Source organism: Jatropha curcas, chromosome 1 (assembly GCF_041381405.1).
Source record: "Jatropha curcas cultivar XTBG-Jc1 chromosome 1, XTBG_Jcur_1.0, whole genome shotgun sequence".
Taxonomy (NCBI): Eukaryota; Viridiplantae; Streptophyta; class Magnoliopsida; order Malpighiales; family Euphorbiaceae; genus Jatropha; species Jatropha curcas.
The window spans coordinates 34,409,065-34,428,184 of NC_143151.1; the positions used below are offsets into that span (position 1 = coordinate 34,409,065).

Sequence of the window (19,120 nt, forward strand, 5' to 3'; positions counted from 1 at the left end):
TGTTTTCTTTTGACTTTTTTTTTTAGCGCTTGGAAGAACAGAAAATTATGAAATTATTTTCCATGTAGTTTAGTTGTTTGGCAGTTTAATTTTTTATAACTTATGTAAAAATCACTTCCAATGACCCCTGTAATAACAATAGCTTAAACATCAATGCCAAACACAGCCTAAAATATATTGGAGACAGGAGTTGAGAGAGTGAGAAACAAAGAGAAGAGGTAATCATTTAGGGAAGCCTTTCTACAACAACAATTATACAGTTTTCTACTACAAGAATTATACAGTTCCCAAAATTATGAATCATTCTACAACAAGCCTCAAATTATAGCAAAAATGAAGACCTCACTCTCTCAAATTATTCATTCACATATCCTTATCAATAATATCACGCATCATCTGTATTGGAATGAGCCCTTCTGTTCGGATTGCATCCTTTTTTGGATCTGGACTAATGAAGAACAGCGTTGGCAAACCTCGAACCTATGCCAAGTAAAGTTTGTCAAATCCAAATTCGATGTGGTAAAATATTCCTATGGCTTCACTTCTTGCAATTAGAGACAGTATTGTAAAATAGTATACAAAAAAAAAAAATCAACTTCTGAGCTTTAATAAGAAAAACATCATCTGATAGATGAAACTCCGTTAAAACTTTTTAGTAATACAAGAAATTTGCAAAGCAAAAAAGAACAGTAGTATACAAAATTGATATTTGGAAACTTACCTGCATGTCATGTGCAAACTCATACTCTTCATCAGTATCGACCTTAACAATAATGGCATTACTCTCATATTCCACAGCAAGCTGCAGAGTTTAACCTCAAGTTATAGGCATTCACTAAGTTAAATCAAGCCAACACTACAAATCAGATGATAACTCAACTTTAAAGCATATATGTAGCCTCTATAGTTCAAGACATTCTAGTAACCAAGAGGAAAAGACGGGTGTGCTTAAATATGATCTAAACTTGCATTGTAGAAGAATGAGAAAACTGATATTGATTAAGATGAGTCCAGTTCCTAAGGAAGACAAAAAGGATATAAAACAAATTTGATAGGGCCTAGAGAATGTATGAGTTGTTGCCCAAAATCATACGGTGGTTAGACACTTTATTTCTATGATACGATTCTCATTATACTTTGTAAATTAAAGTCATTTTGCAAGGGGAATCTATTTTGTTCATTGGTCAAATCCTAATGATGTGAAAAACAATTGTATGGTGGTGTTGATCTAAAGCTTGAGTCTTAGAGCTGTAGATTCTACAAATAGCTACAGAAAAATTGCATAGAACAAATGAAATTTGATGTGCAGACGAAACAGGAAATTAGAAATAAATCATACCATTTCAAGTTCTTGGGCCATCAAAATACAAGGTCCACACCAAGTGGCATAAAAATCAATGATAATCGGCACATTTCTTTCTCCCCTTACCAGCTCCTGTATCTCTTGTGCTGACTTCTTTTTCTGCCCGCCCACAATAACCACTGGGTGCATTAGATTCACAATTACAAAATCTTAAAACATTCCAAAGGGGAACAACAACAAACCCAAAAATAATTAAATTAACTTTCTCCTTTTCCCCCACATTTCCTCAAACATTAAAATACAATAAAATTAAGATCCTATGAATCCACAACAAAATAAAGAAAAAGAATGGTTGGCAGTCTTAGATGGCATACCACAAGATAGTCTTCTCTAACATACTTGCCCAGAGGAGGTCTGCAAAGCAGTCTTCTTGGTTGAGTGGAGAGCGAAAAGGGTCTTTTACGGGTGGTGTTGGTGGTGGAGAAGAGAGAGTTCTCTTTCTGGGTTTTTAAAGAACAAAGAGGAAAAGAAAGAGAAGATAATGGGGGAGCAAGTAATGCAAAGGTTGATGAGAAAGTTGTTACCTTGTGTGTAGTTGTGTAGGGCTGGAGTCTAGCCATTTGCAGAGAAGGAAAGAGTCAGCGAGCTTGGGCTGAGAGGAGGGTTTAGAAGAGATTTTGCAGATAGGAATTGGGAATTTGGGGTGTTTGGGTGTCCGATGGTGGATGTATTAGTTTGGGAATTGCGTTTCCCTGTTTGCGGCTTGTTTGTTTCCTTACCGTTTCCCATATCCCTACTCTGTTTTTGTCCTTTTTTTTTTTTTTTTTATTTCTTGTAAAATAAATAGCAGAGGATGGCCAGAGATTGTTTCATTTTTGCCTATTTCTTTAAATTAATACCCTGATATAAAGAGGAATTTGAATATTTTTTTTTTATTCATTACAAGTCTAAATGCGGCGAAATAATACGGTGAGACTCCGGTTAGCGAAAAAACAAATCAAACTATATTTGTTAAATGAAATTGGATATTATGGAAGTGTAAAAACACGCCACTAACGACTCGTTAAATTATTATTTATATTATATAAAAAAACACTAATTTGTGTAATTTTCTATTATGAATAATATTCAAACATAATATTAAAAATTTCCCAGCAAATATTTTGGAAGTACATGCCATAAAATATTTTCTGTGTACAGAACAAATGAATCAAATAAATTTTACATAATAAGAAAAATGAGAATTTCCCACAACAATGGGCTATATAAATATTACAAAGAAGAATCCGTTCAGTCCTCAGCTAAAAGCAAGCATCCAGAAGGCAGCAGCAACATAAACCAGCACAACTGTTGTGAACAAAAAATGTTATAAACGAAACCATTTTAATGTAATTAATTAATTTACAGGGGAGAAACAGACATACCATCCTCTGCAAAATCCACCTCTATGCGTAGTTTTTGATGGGGGAAATGGAGGCTGTTGGGGATATTGAGGACCATTTTTCATAGGGTAACCAACTGGAGGCGGAGCAACATAAGGACCTCGAACCGCTGCTTGTGGTGGAGGAGGAGGAGGATAAACTTCACTTGGTGGAGGTGGATATGGAGCTGGAGGCGGAGGATATACAGCTACTGCAAAAAAGAAAAAGAAAATATGAGAATGGCAAGTAATTAATGAAAAACCATTTCTTGAATATTAAAGTTTCATGCAAATGTACCTGGAGCTTGTTGATGATAGTTACGGTTATCCATTTCGAAGTTAATTAAGCAAAATTATATGGCAAGAATGTATTATATACAGAGAGAATGGAGTGGTTAAAACTGGAAGATAAGGTCTGAAAACAATGTTCAGAAATGGCGGCTGTTTTCACTTCTCATGCATAACATAAGAGAGGAAGGTTGGAAGAAATGGTCTTTGTTTCATTAGATTCAACGCTGTGATCTTCGAAACTACACAGAAGCTCCCTTCAAATTTGGTTCTAGATGATTCATAACGTAAGGAATTCAAATGCTAGAATTTCTTTGTTTCATACTTTAAAATTCAAAATGTTATAATAATATGATAATAATATAAATAAGAGCTTATCTAATTAGCTTATAGTGTATCTTAAAAATAAAAAAAATATAAAAAAAAAGCTCATAGTGTAACATATTAGAACAAGTAATTACATCATTTTTTTTAAAATTATAAAAATGAAATAAAATGAAATTTTATATTTTTATAAATTGGTCGGTCTACATGCTTATCTATTGCATATGCTTTGTTTTAAAAAAAAAAGAATTATCATTAATATTTTTATATTTTTTTTTATTTAGTACAAGTCTACTCTTATTCAGATTCGTGACTATTTCTCTCTATAAATATATATATATATACAAGGGTTGCTATTTTAGTATATAGACAGAGTTGAACAAAGAAGGAAAACAATAATACCTAAATTGAAAATTATAAGAGAGAATTATAACAAAAGACTTGCATTACTTTATATTTATTAAGCCACATACATGTCAAATTAGCAAAAATGTAAATCCTATACTCATTCAACAATCCTGAACAGAATGACTTGCAGAAGCCCAAAAAACAATCCTTAAAACTGCATGCCTAAGACAGAAAGAAAAAGAAAGTGTTAAAAGACATGATTATCTCCATATTAACATGTAATTAATTAATTAATTCAAGAAGGAATATATATACATATATATATATATATATATATATATATATATATATAAAGCTAAATGCTTACGATTTTTTCTTCCTGCTGGGCTTAGAAACAAGCCGCACAGTTGATGTGTGCCGCTGACAAAAAGCAACCATCTAAGCATCCCACAAAACTGCATGCAGCAAGACATTTTGTTAATCAATTTCAGACTTATTTATGAGAGTGATAATGAAAAATAAAAGCAAGGTTAATTGAAATTCTTACCAGCCTCTCCAACAGCCGCTACTGCTCTTACCAGGCTTCATACTTGGTGGAGGATGGGAGGATGGATTTTGTGGCTCTTCAACCCCATCTTTCATAGAGAAATTTACAGGAGATGGAGCAACATAAGAAGCTTGATCATGGTTTTGAGGATTCATTTCTAAGATCTTTCAAGAAACTTGAGAATTCTTAAACAGAAGAGAGAAAATTAGAAGAATAAAGCTCTGGAGACTAGTTGTCGAGCTCCAAAACAACAAATATCTATGCAATGAAAAATGGCTGCTTACTACGGATAATGGATTGGATGGTCTTGGTTTGCTTGAACATTTCTACTTGGCAAGTTAAGAACTGAGACAGGACAACAGGTATAGGTAGTCCTCCAAATTAATGACATTGCCCCACCTCTAAAGGCACATTAATTGGTTAGAGGTATTGAACGACAGGCTTCAATATTGTTAAAGACAGGCTTCGGCAATAGCTATTTATTTGATTAATTGTTAAATATAAATAATATAAAAAAGTTTAATTAATTGTTGTCAAACTTTAAATTTTAGGATATAATATTTCATTAAATACTCATCCGATTTTAAAAGTCTATTATAAATTTTATATTTACAAACAGTATAATTGACAAAAATGGTATTTTGATCTGAAAATACTAAATGTTACTTTAAAATGACTATCATTTGTTTATAATTAGAAGTGGTGTTTTAATATATTTAATTAGAATGGAGCCGTTAGAACTCATTCTCCTTCAACCAAAAGTTTCGGGGTTGGAGGAAGAGAGCAACGCTGCCATTTCATTAACCACTATCATAGCAACAGAGCAGGTGATGACACTATTAATAACAGAGTCCAAATGGGATTGCATCACCAACACCATTTTTGTTACACTAGCTTGACCCCAAAAAAAAAAAAAAAAAAAAAAAACCCAGAGAGCAAATGGTTTCCATAAATTGATTTCTACACTTGTATTAATCATTTAATAATATCTTCTTGAAATCACTGCATTGTTCAACGAAAGAGAACATTAAAATGAGGTAAAGATTTGTTATTTTGACCTACAACAAGTTAATTAAATCTCCCTCACCCTTTCTTTAATTAGCTCTCTCTCTCTCTATACATCAATTAGCTTCTTCCAATTCTTAATGAAGAATCAACAGCTTTACCAACTCCTGCAAAAAGCTTGGCAATCTCCAGTTGAGTATTGGCTATAATTTCAGTTCTTTTTAGATCCATTTCACCTCTTTTTGCTTCTGCCTCTATTCTCATTTTTTCTACTTCTCTCATTGTGTCCATTCTTGCTTGTTCTGATCTTACCACTACTTCTGCTAGCCATCTTATGCTATCTGCTATCTCCCATTCTTCTCTTCTTCTTCTCTTCTTCCTCTCCATTTTCATCTTCATTCTTTTTGACCTGAATTTCTCCTTATCGCTATACAAAGCTGGAGTACTACTGTCTGTTTCCACGGCATTGTTCTTATCTGAAACATGGTCTGATAATTTTGTTCCACCACCATCTTCCTGATAACATCAAACAGCAAGTTAATAAATTGCAGAAACTATTTTACCTTAGCTAACAGATAATCCATGTAGAAGACAAGCTAAACTACCAGGCAATACAATAATTATGTAAACAGTAATTTGGTTGCAGAAATTAATGTGATTGTCCTAATTAACAACAAAGATTATTGGTTGGTTGAAAATTATAAGAAAGAATCACAAGGAAATGTATTTCTTGACTAACCTTGAGGCCTCTATCAATACCATTGGACCCATGTGAGTTCTGTGCAGTCGTAATAGCCGGAGGAGGAGGAGGAGGAGGAGGAGGAGGCGGAGGCGGTTGTGGCATCACCACAGGAGTTTGTTCCAAGAGCATCAAAGGAGGATGATTAGACACTGGAACTGATTGTAGTGGTGGTGGTAGTTGCGGCTGTAGCGGCTGCTGAGGTGGTACTGCCGTAGCAGCTGCTGCACTTCCACGTAACAAAAGGTCAAGCCTTGGGTATAGAGGCCAAGAGGAGCCATCTGCAGTGGCGGATTCCGATCTATACCTCTTCTTCATGGACTCGATCTTGTTCTTGCATTGGGTTTGCGTTTTTGGTGACTTAGTACAATTTGCACGTGAAGACACGTATCTTGCTACATCTTCCCAATCATGACCTTTAAGCTTGGCTCTGTTTCTAAGTATCCACTTACTTTCATAAGCCTCAAGTAAGCTTGAAACAGCTCCTTCACTCCATTCATCTCTTTTCAGTCTATCGCCGCCGCCCAAACCACCACTACCACCGAGTTGTTTTCTTGATGAGTCTTCTTTGATTATGGTAGAGGGGAGAGATGGGCTTTCTTGGTTTGTTTCTTTATCCATTTCTCTCCATGCTAAAGAAAACCTTGCTTTTTGTTATAATTCACCTCCGTTGAGCAGCTAACACTTGTACAACACCATGAAAGAAGTTGAAGAAGAAGAAGCAGAGTGAGAAAGAAAAAGAAAAGGAGAAAGAAACCACTAGCATTAGAGAAGGGAAAAAGAAAGGCTAGTAGTAGTGGCCAACCAGAGAAAGAGAGAGAACCACTAGCATTTGAGAGCAAAAGAAAAGGGTTAGTGGGAAAAAAAACAAGAAAGTAGTTCACTTTGTCAAATGAGTTAATGATAGTAACCTCTTAACTTTATTTTCATTTCTTGATTACACTTTTTTAAGTAGGGGTGGAATTATATTATTTGTGGGTATGTTGGTTCTAAAAAAATGTTGAGGGTTGGGTTATTTTGGCTGTTAGCGTTGATATGAAGCCAACCAAGAAATCCACTGCGAATGGCCTAATAGAGAGGAAGAAGAAGAGGTGGTGGTGGTGGGTCAATCACGTGGGTGTGTCACCCACTCTATCCCATCACCACCACCACCACCACCTCCACCACCACTAGTATAGCAGTATATGCTACGGTCACTTGACCTTAGCTACACCTTTTCTTCTTTTTTAGCTTTGCTTTTTGCCTTTTGGTGCTCTTAGAAAAAGCTTTGGGTGGGATTCATCGCCCATTAGAGTAGGTCATTGCTTCTTAAACTTTTTTGATTGGTAGTAATACTTATTCTGGCTCACCATTGTGCTTGGCGAATCACATTGTTGTCACACATCGAGGTGGTTAATTAATTATGTAGTCTTATATATTTTTAATCAAGATTAGAAAATTTGGTCATTCCATAATTGTTTCATTGAATCATTTTGACAACCTCACTGCCTAAAGCGGTTTAGCCTTTTTTTTTTTCTCTATATTTTCTTTTTTTCAAGGAAAATAAAGCAAGCTCATTTTATTTGTAAATCACTTAGTTTTGATATTAAATAATTATCCTTCAATTACATTAGAAATTAATAGAAAATCAATTTTATGTGTTTACTTTGTTGGGAATAATTCTTTTTTAAAGTACACTATGCGTATCTTTGACATTGAAATTGTAGAATCTATTAAAAATATTCTCATTACATAATTAACAATATATAAAAGAAAAAAAAGAAAGTTTCGATTCTATTCTTAATTTTGTTTATAGAGATAATTAATTAACTAACTTTGGATGAGATTTAATAGCTGTAGCATATCTAATATTAAAATATGATGGGAGGATAATCAATATTCAAAACTATCTATTATGAAATTGCTATTTACATTTGCAAAAATAACATTAAAACGATAGAAGGAAGGCTTGAACCTCCGACCTTGTCGTTAAGGGCCACACGCTCTAACCAACTGAGCTATTCCAGCTTTATTAATTGACTTCAGAAACAGCTACTAGAGTTTAAAACAAAAGAAAGACTAATTACGAGCACGTTATAAGATGATTGTGTATTTTGAATTTGAAATATAAAATTTATATTTCAAATATTCGATCATTTCAGATAATGAAAGGTTTTACAAATTTGAACTGGAAAAAGCATCAAAAGATGAAAATGCCATTAGCAAGCATTTGAAAGGTAGTTGGAAAGTAGTTGGAAAAGAGAAAAAGTGAATGGCTTTTTAATTGGAGGACTTTTCAATATAGTGGTGATGTGGTATAAAAGGATTTAAATCTTAACAATTTATAATAGAAGCACAAATCTTGTAAGTATTGGACAAAGTAAAAAGATGATAATTGCATTACTTGTGGGATCTGATTATGCAAAATGGAATCAATCCATAAGAGGACCATTTCCACTACCTTGCACATAATTCACTCCAACTAATTGTCAACTTGTTATGAGTTGTGCAAATTCATATTTCCAAAAAAAAAAAAAAAAAAAAAAAAAAAAAAAATTTCTGAATTGAATCTTGATTTTCCCTAATGATAGAGATGTTAAAATTTGTTTTGACATATTGAACTCTCAAATGAAAAAAATTATCCATTGTATAGAGATAGCAAGATTTTCCAAAACACACACCAAGACATAGCCTAGTGGTAAATACATATATGACCTGACACATGATCCAAGTTCGAATCTCCTTCATTGATACTCCAAAAAAAAAAAAAAAAAAAAAAAAAAAAAAAAGGAAAAGATTTTCCAGAACCCGAGACTCCAAACTAATCCGTCCTTGAACAGAGCGATTTTTTTTAACATTTTAGATATTTTCACCTCGAATCTGCAAATTATATTATCAGACACGACATAAGAATGATATGAATAGGGGATAGATGGAGAGTTACATACTTGGATACATCTGTTTCCAATGGGCAGCCATTGTCTCTTATCTTCTTGTACTCTTCATTTCTTCTTTAGTTTTTGATGATAACAACTGTTTTTGAGCACAAAGAAGTTGATTGCCCACCTAACCAATTTAAATTAATTTATGGCAATTTGGCAACAATATGCCAAAGCATCTTTCATATACCCACCGTTCTTGTTTCTCTAAGCACTTTCAATCAGCTATGAAAACTAAACAATGGATGAAACAGGAAAAAGGAGGAAGAAAACAACACAGGCTACCTAACCAGCTCAAACTGGAAGGAGTTATGCCTCCAGCTAAAATGGTGTCCCACAAAAGATGGATTCTAATCAAAATTAGAATACATATTGTTGACATGAGACTCATGATATAGACAGGACAGCCACTGTTCGTACAGTTTTTTTCTACTGTCAAACACAGTTTAGATTTCAACAATAATTGTTTTATTTGTAACAATTCAATTTCAGAAATAGAAAGCATCTAGTACACAAATCAAAAGGTCTACATCCAATAAGTTGCCTTGAGCAATGGACTTCTACCAATTACAGAAAAAGGAAAAAGACAGTTGTGGTGGACACTAATTTATTATTTTATATCTTGTTTGCAGGTATCGAGAATACTCTAGTGGCAAGTGTTTTAGGACAAACAACAAAATTTAGAAAGAAACACTATAGCTATGCTTGATAAGCCGTAATTTGATGTAATACTTTGTATTATGGCTTACTGAACATTGTCTAAATGAAAATATTAGAAAATCAAAGTGCCAATTCTAAGTAGCTTCAGATTCAAGCTGGGATTGCACATTATTAGATATACCACAAATACATACACCACAAACAAATTACAGCAGCCTAAAATGCATAAAGTTGATTCTAACCTGAAGCATTCGTCAAAAACTAAAAGATAACAACTTGAGTCAAGTAGGGTAAAGAAAGAAGGCAGCAATTTATGTCAACCAGCAACAAAATTTGTATCTAAATTAGACAAATATGGTATGGGTTAGGTATCAGCTCTACTCATAGGCCATCCATCAAATGATAAAACTAACTCTCTTCCTTTTCTTTTTGTTAATCTGACAACCTAAGAGGGTCAAATGCATGTCAATTAATATGGTTCAACATCAATGACAGAATCACAATTAGGGTTGCATTACCTAAGCAAGAGACACTTGATTATTACCTGGCCTCATCTTTCAAAGGGCTTACATGTTTTGCATTTTTTTTTTTTTCAATCCATTGATGCAGATACCTCAAAATAATCCAATTCAAAATTTCATAGATTCTCAATCATTTTTCCATAGCCTATTGAAATTGACTGCAAATAAAATTATATCAACTGAATGTCATATAAGTTTATCGAGATTGCAACGAGTTTACTGTCGACCAATTAATGTATAAACAATTACCAACTCAAAAAGAACCATACAAATATTAAATAAATAAATAAAGAAATAAAACTTCTAGGATGAGAGGATCTTGAGGGTGAAAAAGAAAACGATAATAAATGACCAGTTCACCTGGTCCTACATAAGGTTAGCCTAGTCCATATAGACCTAAAGCCGGTCTAGGTTTTTAACAATGGATTAATTTTAATTTCAATTTACACAAGTCTATCTACATCATTTCTATTACAGGATGAGTTGCCTTTTGCAAAACAGAGATTTGCATGCATATTTAGCACTGGAATTTAGACTAGTCATCGCTAGTAATATAAAGCTACACATTGATGCTAGAACCCTAGAATAAGAGAAATTATAATCTTTATGTAACTCAGATTTGATCTTCCTTCTGATGCACAAACGATTCATGAATGGGATTCAAATTAAATAATTTGAATCCTGAACTATCAGGAGATGTTTACATGAATCTGTTTCCTCCAATGGGTGCTATCAATAATCAGGGCCATATTTTCTTGTATATGTTAATTAATCAAATTCAAACCTTTCCTTAAATTTCAACCCAAGTCAGTTCCTCATACCTTTAATCCTTTTGTCCTTTTCATTTGAATTACTCTCTGGTTGTAGAGGACCAAGCCAAAAGATCAGACCTAGGACTAGAATGGACGTGCTTATTTCCTTCTTCTATTTCAGAAACTTTAAAGCTAACATTGACAAGATCATCACATGTAACCAACGTCTTTTTCCCTTATATAGATTTGAAGCTTATCAAAATATACCAAAGACAAAAATCAAAGGCTTGTAACATACTTAGGAATCTCAAGCCTCAACTAATATCAGAATTAATCTGAAATCATATAGACTGAGCCTTACTGCTCCTTCAGCTTGCTGAAACTATCTTTATTTATCATTTGATTCATACAGAATTGACAGAAAGAAAGAGATTAAGGTGCGGGCAATGGATCATTTTCAGTTCCAGTGATGTCAACAGAAGTCTCTTCATAGTTTAACAGTATAGATGGATCTAAGATCCACAAAAGAGGATTGTGGAACAAGGATATTCAGGGCAGCCTACAAGGATGATAGAATATTATCAAACCAAAAATTAAAGGTAAGCTTTTAAAAGATTTTATCAGTACTGCTTTGTTCAGTTTGAATCTGTTCCCTACAGTAGATTTTCACGTTTCTAATTGGTTTACTTTCCATGCGCAGATTAATTATAAGACTTTAGAAAATCTTAATCACACTGTTTTGCTTAGTTTGAATCTTGCCTCCTAGCTTGGAATATGGATGATAAGTTTTCAGTTATTTACTTTTAAATAGAAATCAAACCAATCATTATTAAGTTTAGGGATCAGACATGGGATCACTTGCTAAGGTCTATAAAAGAAAAAAATTAGACAAGTGTTAAGGAAAACTGAAGGTGGTTTGCAGATGTCCCTGTATGTGCTTGTGAAATAGTTCAAAGGAAAAGTTTTCACCACTCAGCAGCTTAGAATAAAGCATTGTAGAGAAAATTTGTACCATATCTAGCGTTCCATAACGACTAGTTCTTATACAATTGTTTCTAGACATTATAGTGGTAGTAGCATACCAAGACATGATGGAAAAATTCACAATCGAGATGAATAAATAAAGCATCATTTGTCCATATTGCCAGGTATAGTTCAACCTTTTCTCTGAAGCATGGGTCACTGATGCAAGCCACACAAGACATCACATGGATCATCAATGATAAAGCATCGTAAGCAAGAGTGGTAAAGAACTCTGGAAATAATTGCAATGTTTTTCAGGCACCATTAAAGAAAAACGTTCAGAAAATGTAAAACCAGTGAGAGATAAAATTTACAATCATTAATATTATTATCATTCCATTGTCAATCTACATTCCTCTCTTTACCTTTTCATGTGCTATTATGAATAGAAATTCAGCAGCTACTTTGTACAATATACATCTAAAACTAAAAAGAAATCAATTCTTTAGTATAAGAGAAAGAACTAACTAACCGAATGCAATCCAGAAGCCATCAATTTATGAAGATTGTAAAGAATCAAACCGCAAACTGGTGTTGCTTGATCCGTCCTCAATCACCTCCAACAATGCAATAGCTTTACTCTTCCCTTTGGCGCTTCCATGCTCCACCACTTCCTTGATCCCTTCCACCACTCCCGCCGCCATTTCTCTCACATTCCCAACCACTCCCTCCCTTCCACTCCTCACCAAATTCAACAATGCCGCCACAGCATTCTCCTTTATTCTCTCACTGGACCCTGTCCCTAGATCCAGCAAGTCCACCAAAATTCCCACCCCTGAAAATTTAGCAAATTCTTCCTCACTCTCCTCGCATCCCGCAATTTGCGCTATCACCGCCGTCGCGTCCTCCACTATTCCCACTCTCCCGTCTTTCAAAACTAAAGAAAACAACGCAGGGACCGCCCCAAGATCAATCAGTGTTGATCTATTCAAAGGATATAAAGCAATTCCAAACAAGGCTTTTAAGGCGTCTTTAATTGACCGCGGCGGCGACTTAGGTGTTTTGAGTATATCTATCAAGGAATAAACGATGTCACGTTTGGATCCAATGATAGGCCGGTAAGAATCGACAACAAGGAGGCTGTGCAACGTGGCAGCAGAAGATTGAATGGCAGTTGGGGCAGTGGTAGTAGCATGGTGGCTGAGAGCGTGAGCAAGCGCATCGAGAAGACCCCGGGTGGACATGAGGGATTCGCGGGAAGAGATAGAGATGTTAAGGAGGGTGGCAGCAGCATTCTCTTGTGAATCATGAGAAGAAGAATAAAGCGTCTCAGCTAAGTAAGGAATAGCACCAGCTTCGGCGATAATTTGGCGGCTATCGGCGTCGTGTTTGGTGATGAGTCGCAGCTCGGCTAAGGCTTCGGCTCGGGTTTTCTCAGAAACAGAGCTTAGTTTGGATACCAGCAATCGAGCAGTTCTGCGCTTCACCTCCATTGAAGCTATAAAAGATGAGTTTTGACTCTTTCTGCGTATAGAGTTGTGAGAGGAAGAAGATAAGATTGAAGAGGTTTCAGACGAAATCGACCTAACTCTCAAACGACAAAGCGGGTCTTTGGCTCTGCTTCCGTGTCCCTTTGGTGGTGTTATTCGGCCGCCACGTTTTGCTAGCTAAAATTTGCCATGGTCAAATCAACTTGGCTGATGGGCATGGGCCCCGCCCTATGGCCAATGAGAAGGTCGGAAAACGGAAAATAGGCGAGGCGAGGCCCACCGCCGACGTCATTATTCTCTCACAAATATGTCAATGACAAATTGGCGGTGCTCGAAGACGCTACACGATCTTTACGTAAGTTTTGTTAATTTTAAAATGTCGCTGTTTAAATTTAATTATCATATATGAGATTTTGTTTTTTTGCTTAATCACAAAAATAAAAATCTCAAATTTTTATTTTTATTTTTTTAATTTCACCAGTATTTTTAATTTTGCAATTGATACCCTGTATTTATTTTTTTATAATCAATTTTGTTTATTAGAGATTAGGATAATATTGCTTATCCTTTTATATGAAAAATTATGCTAAACTGCTAGTTATCACATGAGAACAAAGGTAAGGGCTAAGGGCTAGACTTGGCCCATTCAAGTCAGCTCTAGCCCAAACTTTTGGGCCTAAAATTGAAGGCAGCCTGCATGCCATGACATAAAACAACATTTCAGTATATCAATGTGTGTAGTTTAAGTTGGGTCAGGGCTCCCGATTCGATTAGAGTACAAGCTGCCTGGCTCTTTCTTCTTCATTACATCATTATTTTTTAATTTTTATAAAATTATTAAATTAAAATATTCTTATAATTTTGGTAACATTCAATAAAATAGTATAAAACAAACCAAAAATTACTAATAAAATAATTCTAAAAAAAATTTAATAAAATTCATATTTCGATTGATTTAATTTATGAATTTATAGCGGAGTATAGACTCAGTTTAGTTTAGATAGATTATCTGTCATTATTATCATATCATTATCACAGCCATCATTTATACAGTGACAGATCCTTTATATAAAAAGACGAATCAATTAACTTCTCTTTTTTATTTAATTTTTCTAATAAATATATATAATTGACCTAAATTAATTCATTAAATTTTAATTTATTTATATTTTTGACCCCTCATTTTTTAAAATATTATATGTTAACATCGAATAAAAATATTTCTAAATCCACCGTTAACCGTCTCAGTTATCAACATCCACCATCCATTCCAGTTCCCATGTCCCAATCTTATCATAGAATTATTTTTATATAGAAACAGTTGACTTTAATTAATTAAGATGTTAGCAATCTCCTAAAATAGATCTACTCACGTTTTATTTAACAAAATATTATTTAAAAAAAAGACAAATCCACTCAACATGATTTTAAACTCAGAAACAACCCTTTCCTCCTCTCCTCCTCCACTTTGCCGCGAATGATCGTTAATCGCCGCCGGCAGCCCCTGCCTAAATTTGTACTGATAAATTCAACAATAAAATTGCGGCGGCTGGCTGGATTAAATCATTAATTAACAAGTAGCACCAAAAACAAAAGACGACATGCTTCCTTCCATCGGGTTTCCAAGATCTCCACTTTTCAAAGATAAACTGAGTGAATTGAAAGTTTCAGTTTCTGGGTCACCAGTTTTTCAAGAAAGGGAAGGGTTTGTTGAGTTTGATTACTTCAAAACTTCTCAAATTGTACACTTGCAGTTTGGATAATATAATATATGCATGTTGCTTTAGTGGTTTTTTTTTTAATATTATTTTAATAGCTAACACCCCTAATTATAATCGTGTGAACGGTTTAAGACTAAGCGTTTTCAACTAAAATTTTCTTGATTTGACAGGCAATTTCAAAGGCCACAAAACCATATAATAATACAATTATTATACAGTTCTGCTGCGTTACTCATAATATTATTATAAAAATAAAAAAAGAAAAGCACATTTTCTCAGAAAGGAAAAAAAAATATACAGTTGGTTGTGCGATTGTCATAAGTATGCCCAATGCGTGAATTGCTAATATGCCCTATCATATACAGACAGTTGGTGTCGCCATCTTTCCTTTCCAAGAATCTGACTCTCTCTATATCCACTGCGATATTTTCTTCTCTTAGCTTTCTGTTTTCTCTCTTCGCCATAAGCTAAACCATGAATTCAATGGCCACGCTCACCTCCGCTTCTTCCATTCTCAGAGCCTCTCCGCTTGGTACCTCCTCTTCTCTTTCAAAGTTCTCAAAATTCCATTTCTCTCCACCATCCACCTCCTCGTCTTTTCGTGTAATCTGCCGTGGAAAATTGCCTCCGAGTGACCTCAAATTTGTGCTTCACCATGCCTTGGATTCCTCTGGAATCGACACTACTCATGCCAGAGTATTTAATTCTTCTCGTTTCTTTAATATATTTTTAATTTGGCTAATTCGATTGATAGTTGGATAATTGATGATTGGTGCAGGAAGCGAGGAAGGGATTCTTGTCACAGATTGAGAAATTAACGATTATTGAGAGGGAAACTAGTATTAGCATCAATAAACGTGTGGATATTGGTAAAACGGCGCTTTACATCGCCGCTGAAGATGATTCTCTTGTATCTCATTCTTCGGTTGCACTTCCGGTGGATTCTTTTGTTGATAGATTGTATGACCTTTCCATGGGCTTCTGTACTGATAATAGCTCATCTCTCAGTTCCTCCCCTGAGCAATTTCTCGAAAATTTAGAGAGGTATTTGTATGTGAAGAAGGTATGATTCTTCAAATTATCTGTTATGCAATCTCTATCCTCAATGGAATTGTCATTTACATCATAATTCTTTCTCAACAGGGTTTTAGGAGAAACCATGGAGGGAACGAATTAGACACCCGAGTTTTATATCTCCATTCTGTATGTATGTTTGTATTATAACGAAGAAATTCAAATTTAGCGGTGGAGAAAATATTATTATATTGGATATTGAATTTATTTTAAACTATTGAGCAGGTATTGACGCATCGAACGGGTTCGGCTGCTATGCTTTCAGTTATATACTCTGAAATGCTGAAACTGCTTCGCATGTGGAGCCTTTTGGATTTTGATTGTGAGATATTCTTCCCTCACGATCGTTTTGGCCTTCCCAAAGGTTATCATAAGCAGAAAAGTGTTGAATCTGATCAACCACACATAAAAACAACTCAAACTCTGTTAGAGGAGGTAAGTCGAGATGGCTATTTTATTGATCAATCAGAAAGGTTTTTAGTTTTCCTTTGTGGATGTCATGTAATTGACCTTTGTATGTACTTGCCTTTCAAGCTCCATCTAGTGTCCCTAATCTCCTATGCTTTTCTTCTGTCATGTCTTCTCGTTCTTAATCAATTGCATTGGTTGCTCGCTAATGGAATTCAAAAAAAACAGTAGCCTGCCATTTGTGGAAATTATTCCTCTCTGTGTTAGAACATGCATATCTGTTCTGGTCATTCAGGATCTAAGGTGTTCATCAACGTAGGCCTGTTTTCTCATTTATATCATGCTATGATTTTAGCATGTGCTATGATATTGTCAAGCTATCAGCGGCATAGTTAATTGAGTTGAAGAAGAATGTTAAAAATGAATCTCTATTCCCTTTTTATTGTGTTTATATTTTGTTTTAGCTGCAAAGTTATTAGAAAGACTGGTTGATGTGGGCCTTAACAATCAAAATGATGCAGAAAGAAGAAGGGGAAAATGATTTTTTTTTTATAGATGCAGCGATTTAAATTCAATAGATGTTCATAGATTTTCACGCCTTGCAATAATTGTTATTTTATTGTGTATCATGAGAAAGCATAGAACTGCAGTTACTCAAGTTCAAAGGAGTGAAATTACTGATGAATGTTGAACAGTATTTTTTCATCTATTTACTTATTTACTGATAATAGAGCTCAAGCCAATGCAGTTTATTTTAACTTTTTATTTGGGTTATTGTGGTATATATGATTTTATGCATGTTGTTGGTGCTGTTGAGTGTTTGTATTGCAGAATCTGTGTCAGATTGTAACATTTTGTCCTGAATGGGTTCTCTTGGCTGTAATTTTTTGTTCTTTCCCCTTAAAGTATAAGATGTTGTGCAGATTTTGAGAAATTTGAAGGAGACTTTCTGGCCATTTCAACATGACTACTCCAAGAGTTCATTCTTAAGGGCAGCAGATGCGGCCAATTTTGTTGATAGGTCAAGCGTTGCTCAAGAAAGGTACTTTTTCTGTCTTGGTATGTAGTTGTGCTACTTGTACATAAAGAAGTTATGTTGACTGCATTGATTTCGAGTTTACCCATGTCCATTTCAACCTTTTCTACCTATTGCAGTGGATTTCAACTTGCGTCAGCAAAGGCTGCCCAACATAGGCTAGACCGTGGTGTTTGGACTAGTGTGCGTTTTGGGGACATGAGGCGTGCTTTAGCTGGTATATATATAAAATGAAGTTACATTTATATTTTCTGTTTCCTATTTTAATGGTCTGCACAGTTAGATTAACTAGATTTTAGTGATTTGAGACGTCTTAGCCTAATGATGCTATCGTTGTCTCTGCACACGCATGAGAAACCAAAATGTACTTTTTTCATTGCAATAATGACTTGGATAGTTCTTGTTTGTTGGTTGGCAAATAGAATATACCAGTGAATGAATGAGAGGAAATGCTAGTGAATGGTAATAAATGAGAAAATACTTAAAAGAGGTTGCATTGATTGGTAACCTTTCTGGTTTCTCGGATTCTATTTTCCTGCTCTATGCATATTTAGATTCAGTAATCGAAGGTTTTGTTGTTTGGGAAATTTGTTTTACTGATTTGACAAGGAGATCGGTTCTGTTGTTGCAGCATGTGAACGTCTAATAATCCTTGAATCTGACCCAAAAGAATTAAGAGATTACAGCATTCTTCTATACCATTGTGGATTTTATGACCGATCACTGCAATATCTCAAGTTGTATCAGGAAAGAAAGGTACAATATCCGTCCGGCAGACCTTAGAACTCATAAATTTTTAATAAATTGAATAAATAATGTTAACTGATTTGCAGAGTTCTTCATTACAAAAGCAATCAACCAATAAACTTAGCAACCTGGAGGAAGCTGCTGTGGAAAAACTGATGACACGCCTCAACCTAATTTCAATGGAAGACGGCTGGAGCAAGCCTTCAAATGTTAGAAATTTCCTTGGAAACAACTCTGAACCATGGTAGAGTGTTTATGTTATGTCCCATGCAGGGCAAGAAAAAAGTTTTGTTTTTCATGTTCACTTAAACCACAAGTAAATTTCGATTCATGCCAAGTGAGAGAAGGTTGGTTTGCATTTTGACGAGGAACATAGAATCATGGAAGGGTTTCAGTCATGACAGAAATAGCAAATGCGGAGCACAAGGTCACCTGGAACTATCGGTTTGATGCATTGGTCAATATCTAAAGCCTGGTTTTGATGGGGGAGTGGATTTGGGTCAACTCAATTGAGTTGGTTTGTATTTATTATTATGTATAATATTGTAATTCTAACAAGGTAATATAGAGAAATGATAATTACATAATTGACATTTGAGATAGCCTCAATTTCCGGAATTTCTGCTACCGTTAGATCGCTTCATTGGCAATTTTCTTGTAAACTTCCCAAGAACGTAAAAGAAAGTTTGAATACCTTAAAGTTTAAATTATGATGAAGGCCCTGATCACAATAGCTTTTAACATAGGTTTTAGATTTTTTGGCATAACTTTTAATGTTTTGACTACATGAAAATACTAACTTTTAATGTTTACATTAATATTTAGAATTTGATCAATAAACAACTGACAGAACAGT

General features: G+C 34.6%; 4 protein-coding genes and 1 long non-coding RNA gene across 6 annotated transcripts; 1 reads left to right on the plus strand and 4 right to left on the minus strand.

Annotated features, from left to right (window-relative positions):
* Positions 1-199: 199 nt before the first annotated feature.
* On the minus strand, positions 200-2,014 carry LOC105631240 (Thioredoxin z). The gene is made up of 4 exons (XM_012213290.4): positions 1,678-2,014; positions 1,340-1,462; positions 722-802; positions 200-480 (listed from the first exon to the last, which is right to left on the minus strand). The coding sequence occupies exons 1-4, from the start codon at positions 1,921-1,923 to the stop codon at positions 364-366; spliced, it is 567 nt and encodes a 188-aa protein (XP_012068680.1). The 5' UTR covers positions 1,924-2,014; the 3' UTR covers positions 200-363.
* Positions 2,015-2,425: 411 nt separating this feature from the next.
* LOC105631238 (uncharacterized) lies at positions 2,426-4,661 on the minus strand. The gene is made up of 5 exons (XR_002284097.3): positions 4,231-4,661; positions 4,051-4,138; positions 3,022-3,905; positions 2,728-2,935; positions 2,426-2,650 (listed from the first exon to the last, which is right to left on the minus strand). It is a non-coding gene; the product is annotated as an uncharacterized LOC105631238 (long non-coding RNA).
* Positions 4,662-5,173: 512 nt separating this feature from the next.
* LOC105631236 (sequence-specific DNA binding transcription factor) lies at positions 5,174-6,947 on the minus strand. The gene is made up of 2 exons (XM_012213287.3): positions 5,975-6,947; positions 5,174-5,751 (listed from the first exon to the last, which is right to left on the minus strand). The coding sequence occupies exons 1-2, from the start codon at positions 6,593-6,595 to the stop codon at positions 5,356-5,358; spliced, it is 1,017 nt and encodes a 338-aa protein (XP_012068677.1). The 5' UTR covers positions 6,596-6,947; the 3' UTR covers positions 5,174-5,355.
* Positions 6,948-12,145: 5,198 nt separating this feature from the next.
* On the minus strand, positions 12,146-13,526 carry LOC105631235 (ARM repeat superfamily protein). The gene has a single exon (XM_012213286.4). The coding sequence runs from the start codon at positions 13,279-13,281 to the stop codon at positions 12,346-12,348; it is 936 nt and encodes a 311-aa protein (XP_012068676.1). The 5' UTR covers positions 13,282-13,526; the 3' UTR covers positions 12,146-12,345.
* Positions 13,527-15,294: 1,768 nt separating this feature from the next.
* LOC105631234 (uncharacterized) lies at positions 15,295-18,866 on the plus strand. Of its 2 annotated transcripts, none has more exons than XM_012213285.4 (8): positions 15,295-15,695; positions 15,778-16,062; positions 16,143-16,202; positions 16,299-16,508; positions 17,405-17,523; positions 17,637-17,734; positions 18,149-18,273; positions 18,369-18,866. In XM_012213285.4, the coding sequence occupies exons 1-8, from the start codon at positions 15,474-15,476 to the stop codon at positions 18,510-18,512; spliced, it is 1,263 nt and encodes a 420-aa protein (XP_012068675.2). In that variant the 5' UTR covers positions 15,295-15,473; the 3' UTR covers positions 18,513-18,866. The 2 variants fall into 2 exon arrangements, with proteins under 2 accessions (XP_012068675.2, XP_012068674.2); XM_012213284.4 differs by having other exon boundaries at positions 15,303-15,695; positions 18,351-18,866.
* The last annotated feature ends 254 nt before the right edge of the window (positions 18,867-19,120 follow it).

What these genes read in the sequence shown, in the direction of transcription:
- LOC105631240 (XM_012213290.4), bottom strand. Translation starts at nt 1,923, where the DNA reads ATGGCTAGACTCCAGCCCTACACAACTACACACAAGGTAACAACTTTC. An exon ending in TTAGAGAAGACTATCTTGTG is followed by an intron (nt 1,463 to 1,677) that starts GTATGCCATCTA and finishes GTGGGCGGGCAG; the next exon opens with AAAAAGAAGTCAGCACAAGA. An exon ending in TGGCCCAAGAACTTGAAATG is followed by an intron (nt 803 to 1,339) that starts GTATGATTTATT and finishes TAAACTCTGCAG; the next exon opens with CTTGCTGTGGAATATGAGAG.
- LOC105631236 (XM_012213287.3), bottom strand. Translation starts at nt 6,595, where the DNA reads ATGGATAAAGAAACAAACCAAGAAAGCCCATCTCTCCCCTCTACCATA. An exon ending in GTATTGATAGAGGCCTCAAG is followed by an intron (nt 5,752 to 5,974) that starts GTTAGTCAAGAA and finishes TGATGTTATCAG; the next exon opens with GAAGATGGTGGTGGAACAAA.
- LOC105631235 (XM_012213286.4), bottom strand. Translation starts at nt 13,281, where the DNA reads ATGGAGGTGAAGCGCAGAACTGCTCGATTGCTGGTATCCAAACTAAGC.
- LOC105631234 (XM_012213284.4), top strand. Translation starts at nt 15,474, where the DNA reads ATGAATTCAATGGCCACGCTCACCTCCGCTTCTTCCATTCTCAGAGCC. An exon ending in GAGTTTTATATCTCCATTCT is followed by an intron (nt 16,203 to 16,298) that starts GTATGTATGTTT and finishes ACTATTGAGCAG; the next exon opens with GTATTGACGCATCGAACGGG. An exon ending in TCAAGCGTTGCTCAAGAAAG is followed by an intron (nt 17,524 to 17,636) that starts GTACTTTTTCTG and finishes TACCTATTGCAG; the next exon opens with TGGATTTCAACTTGCGTCAG.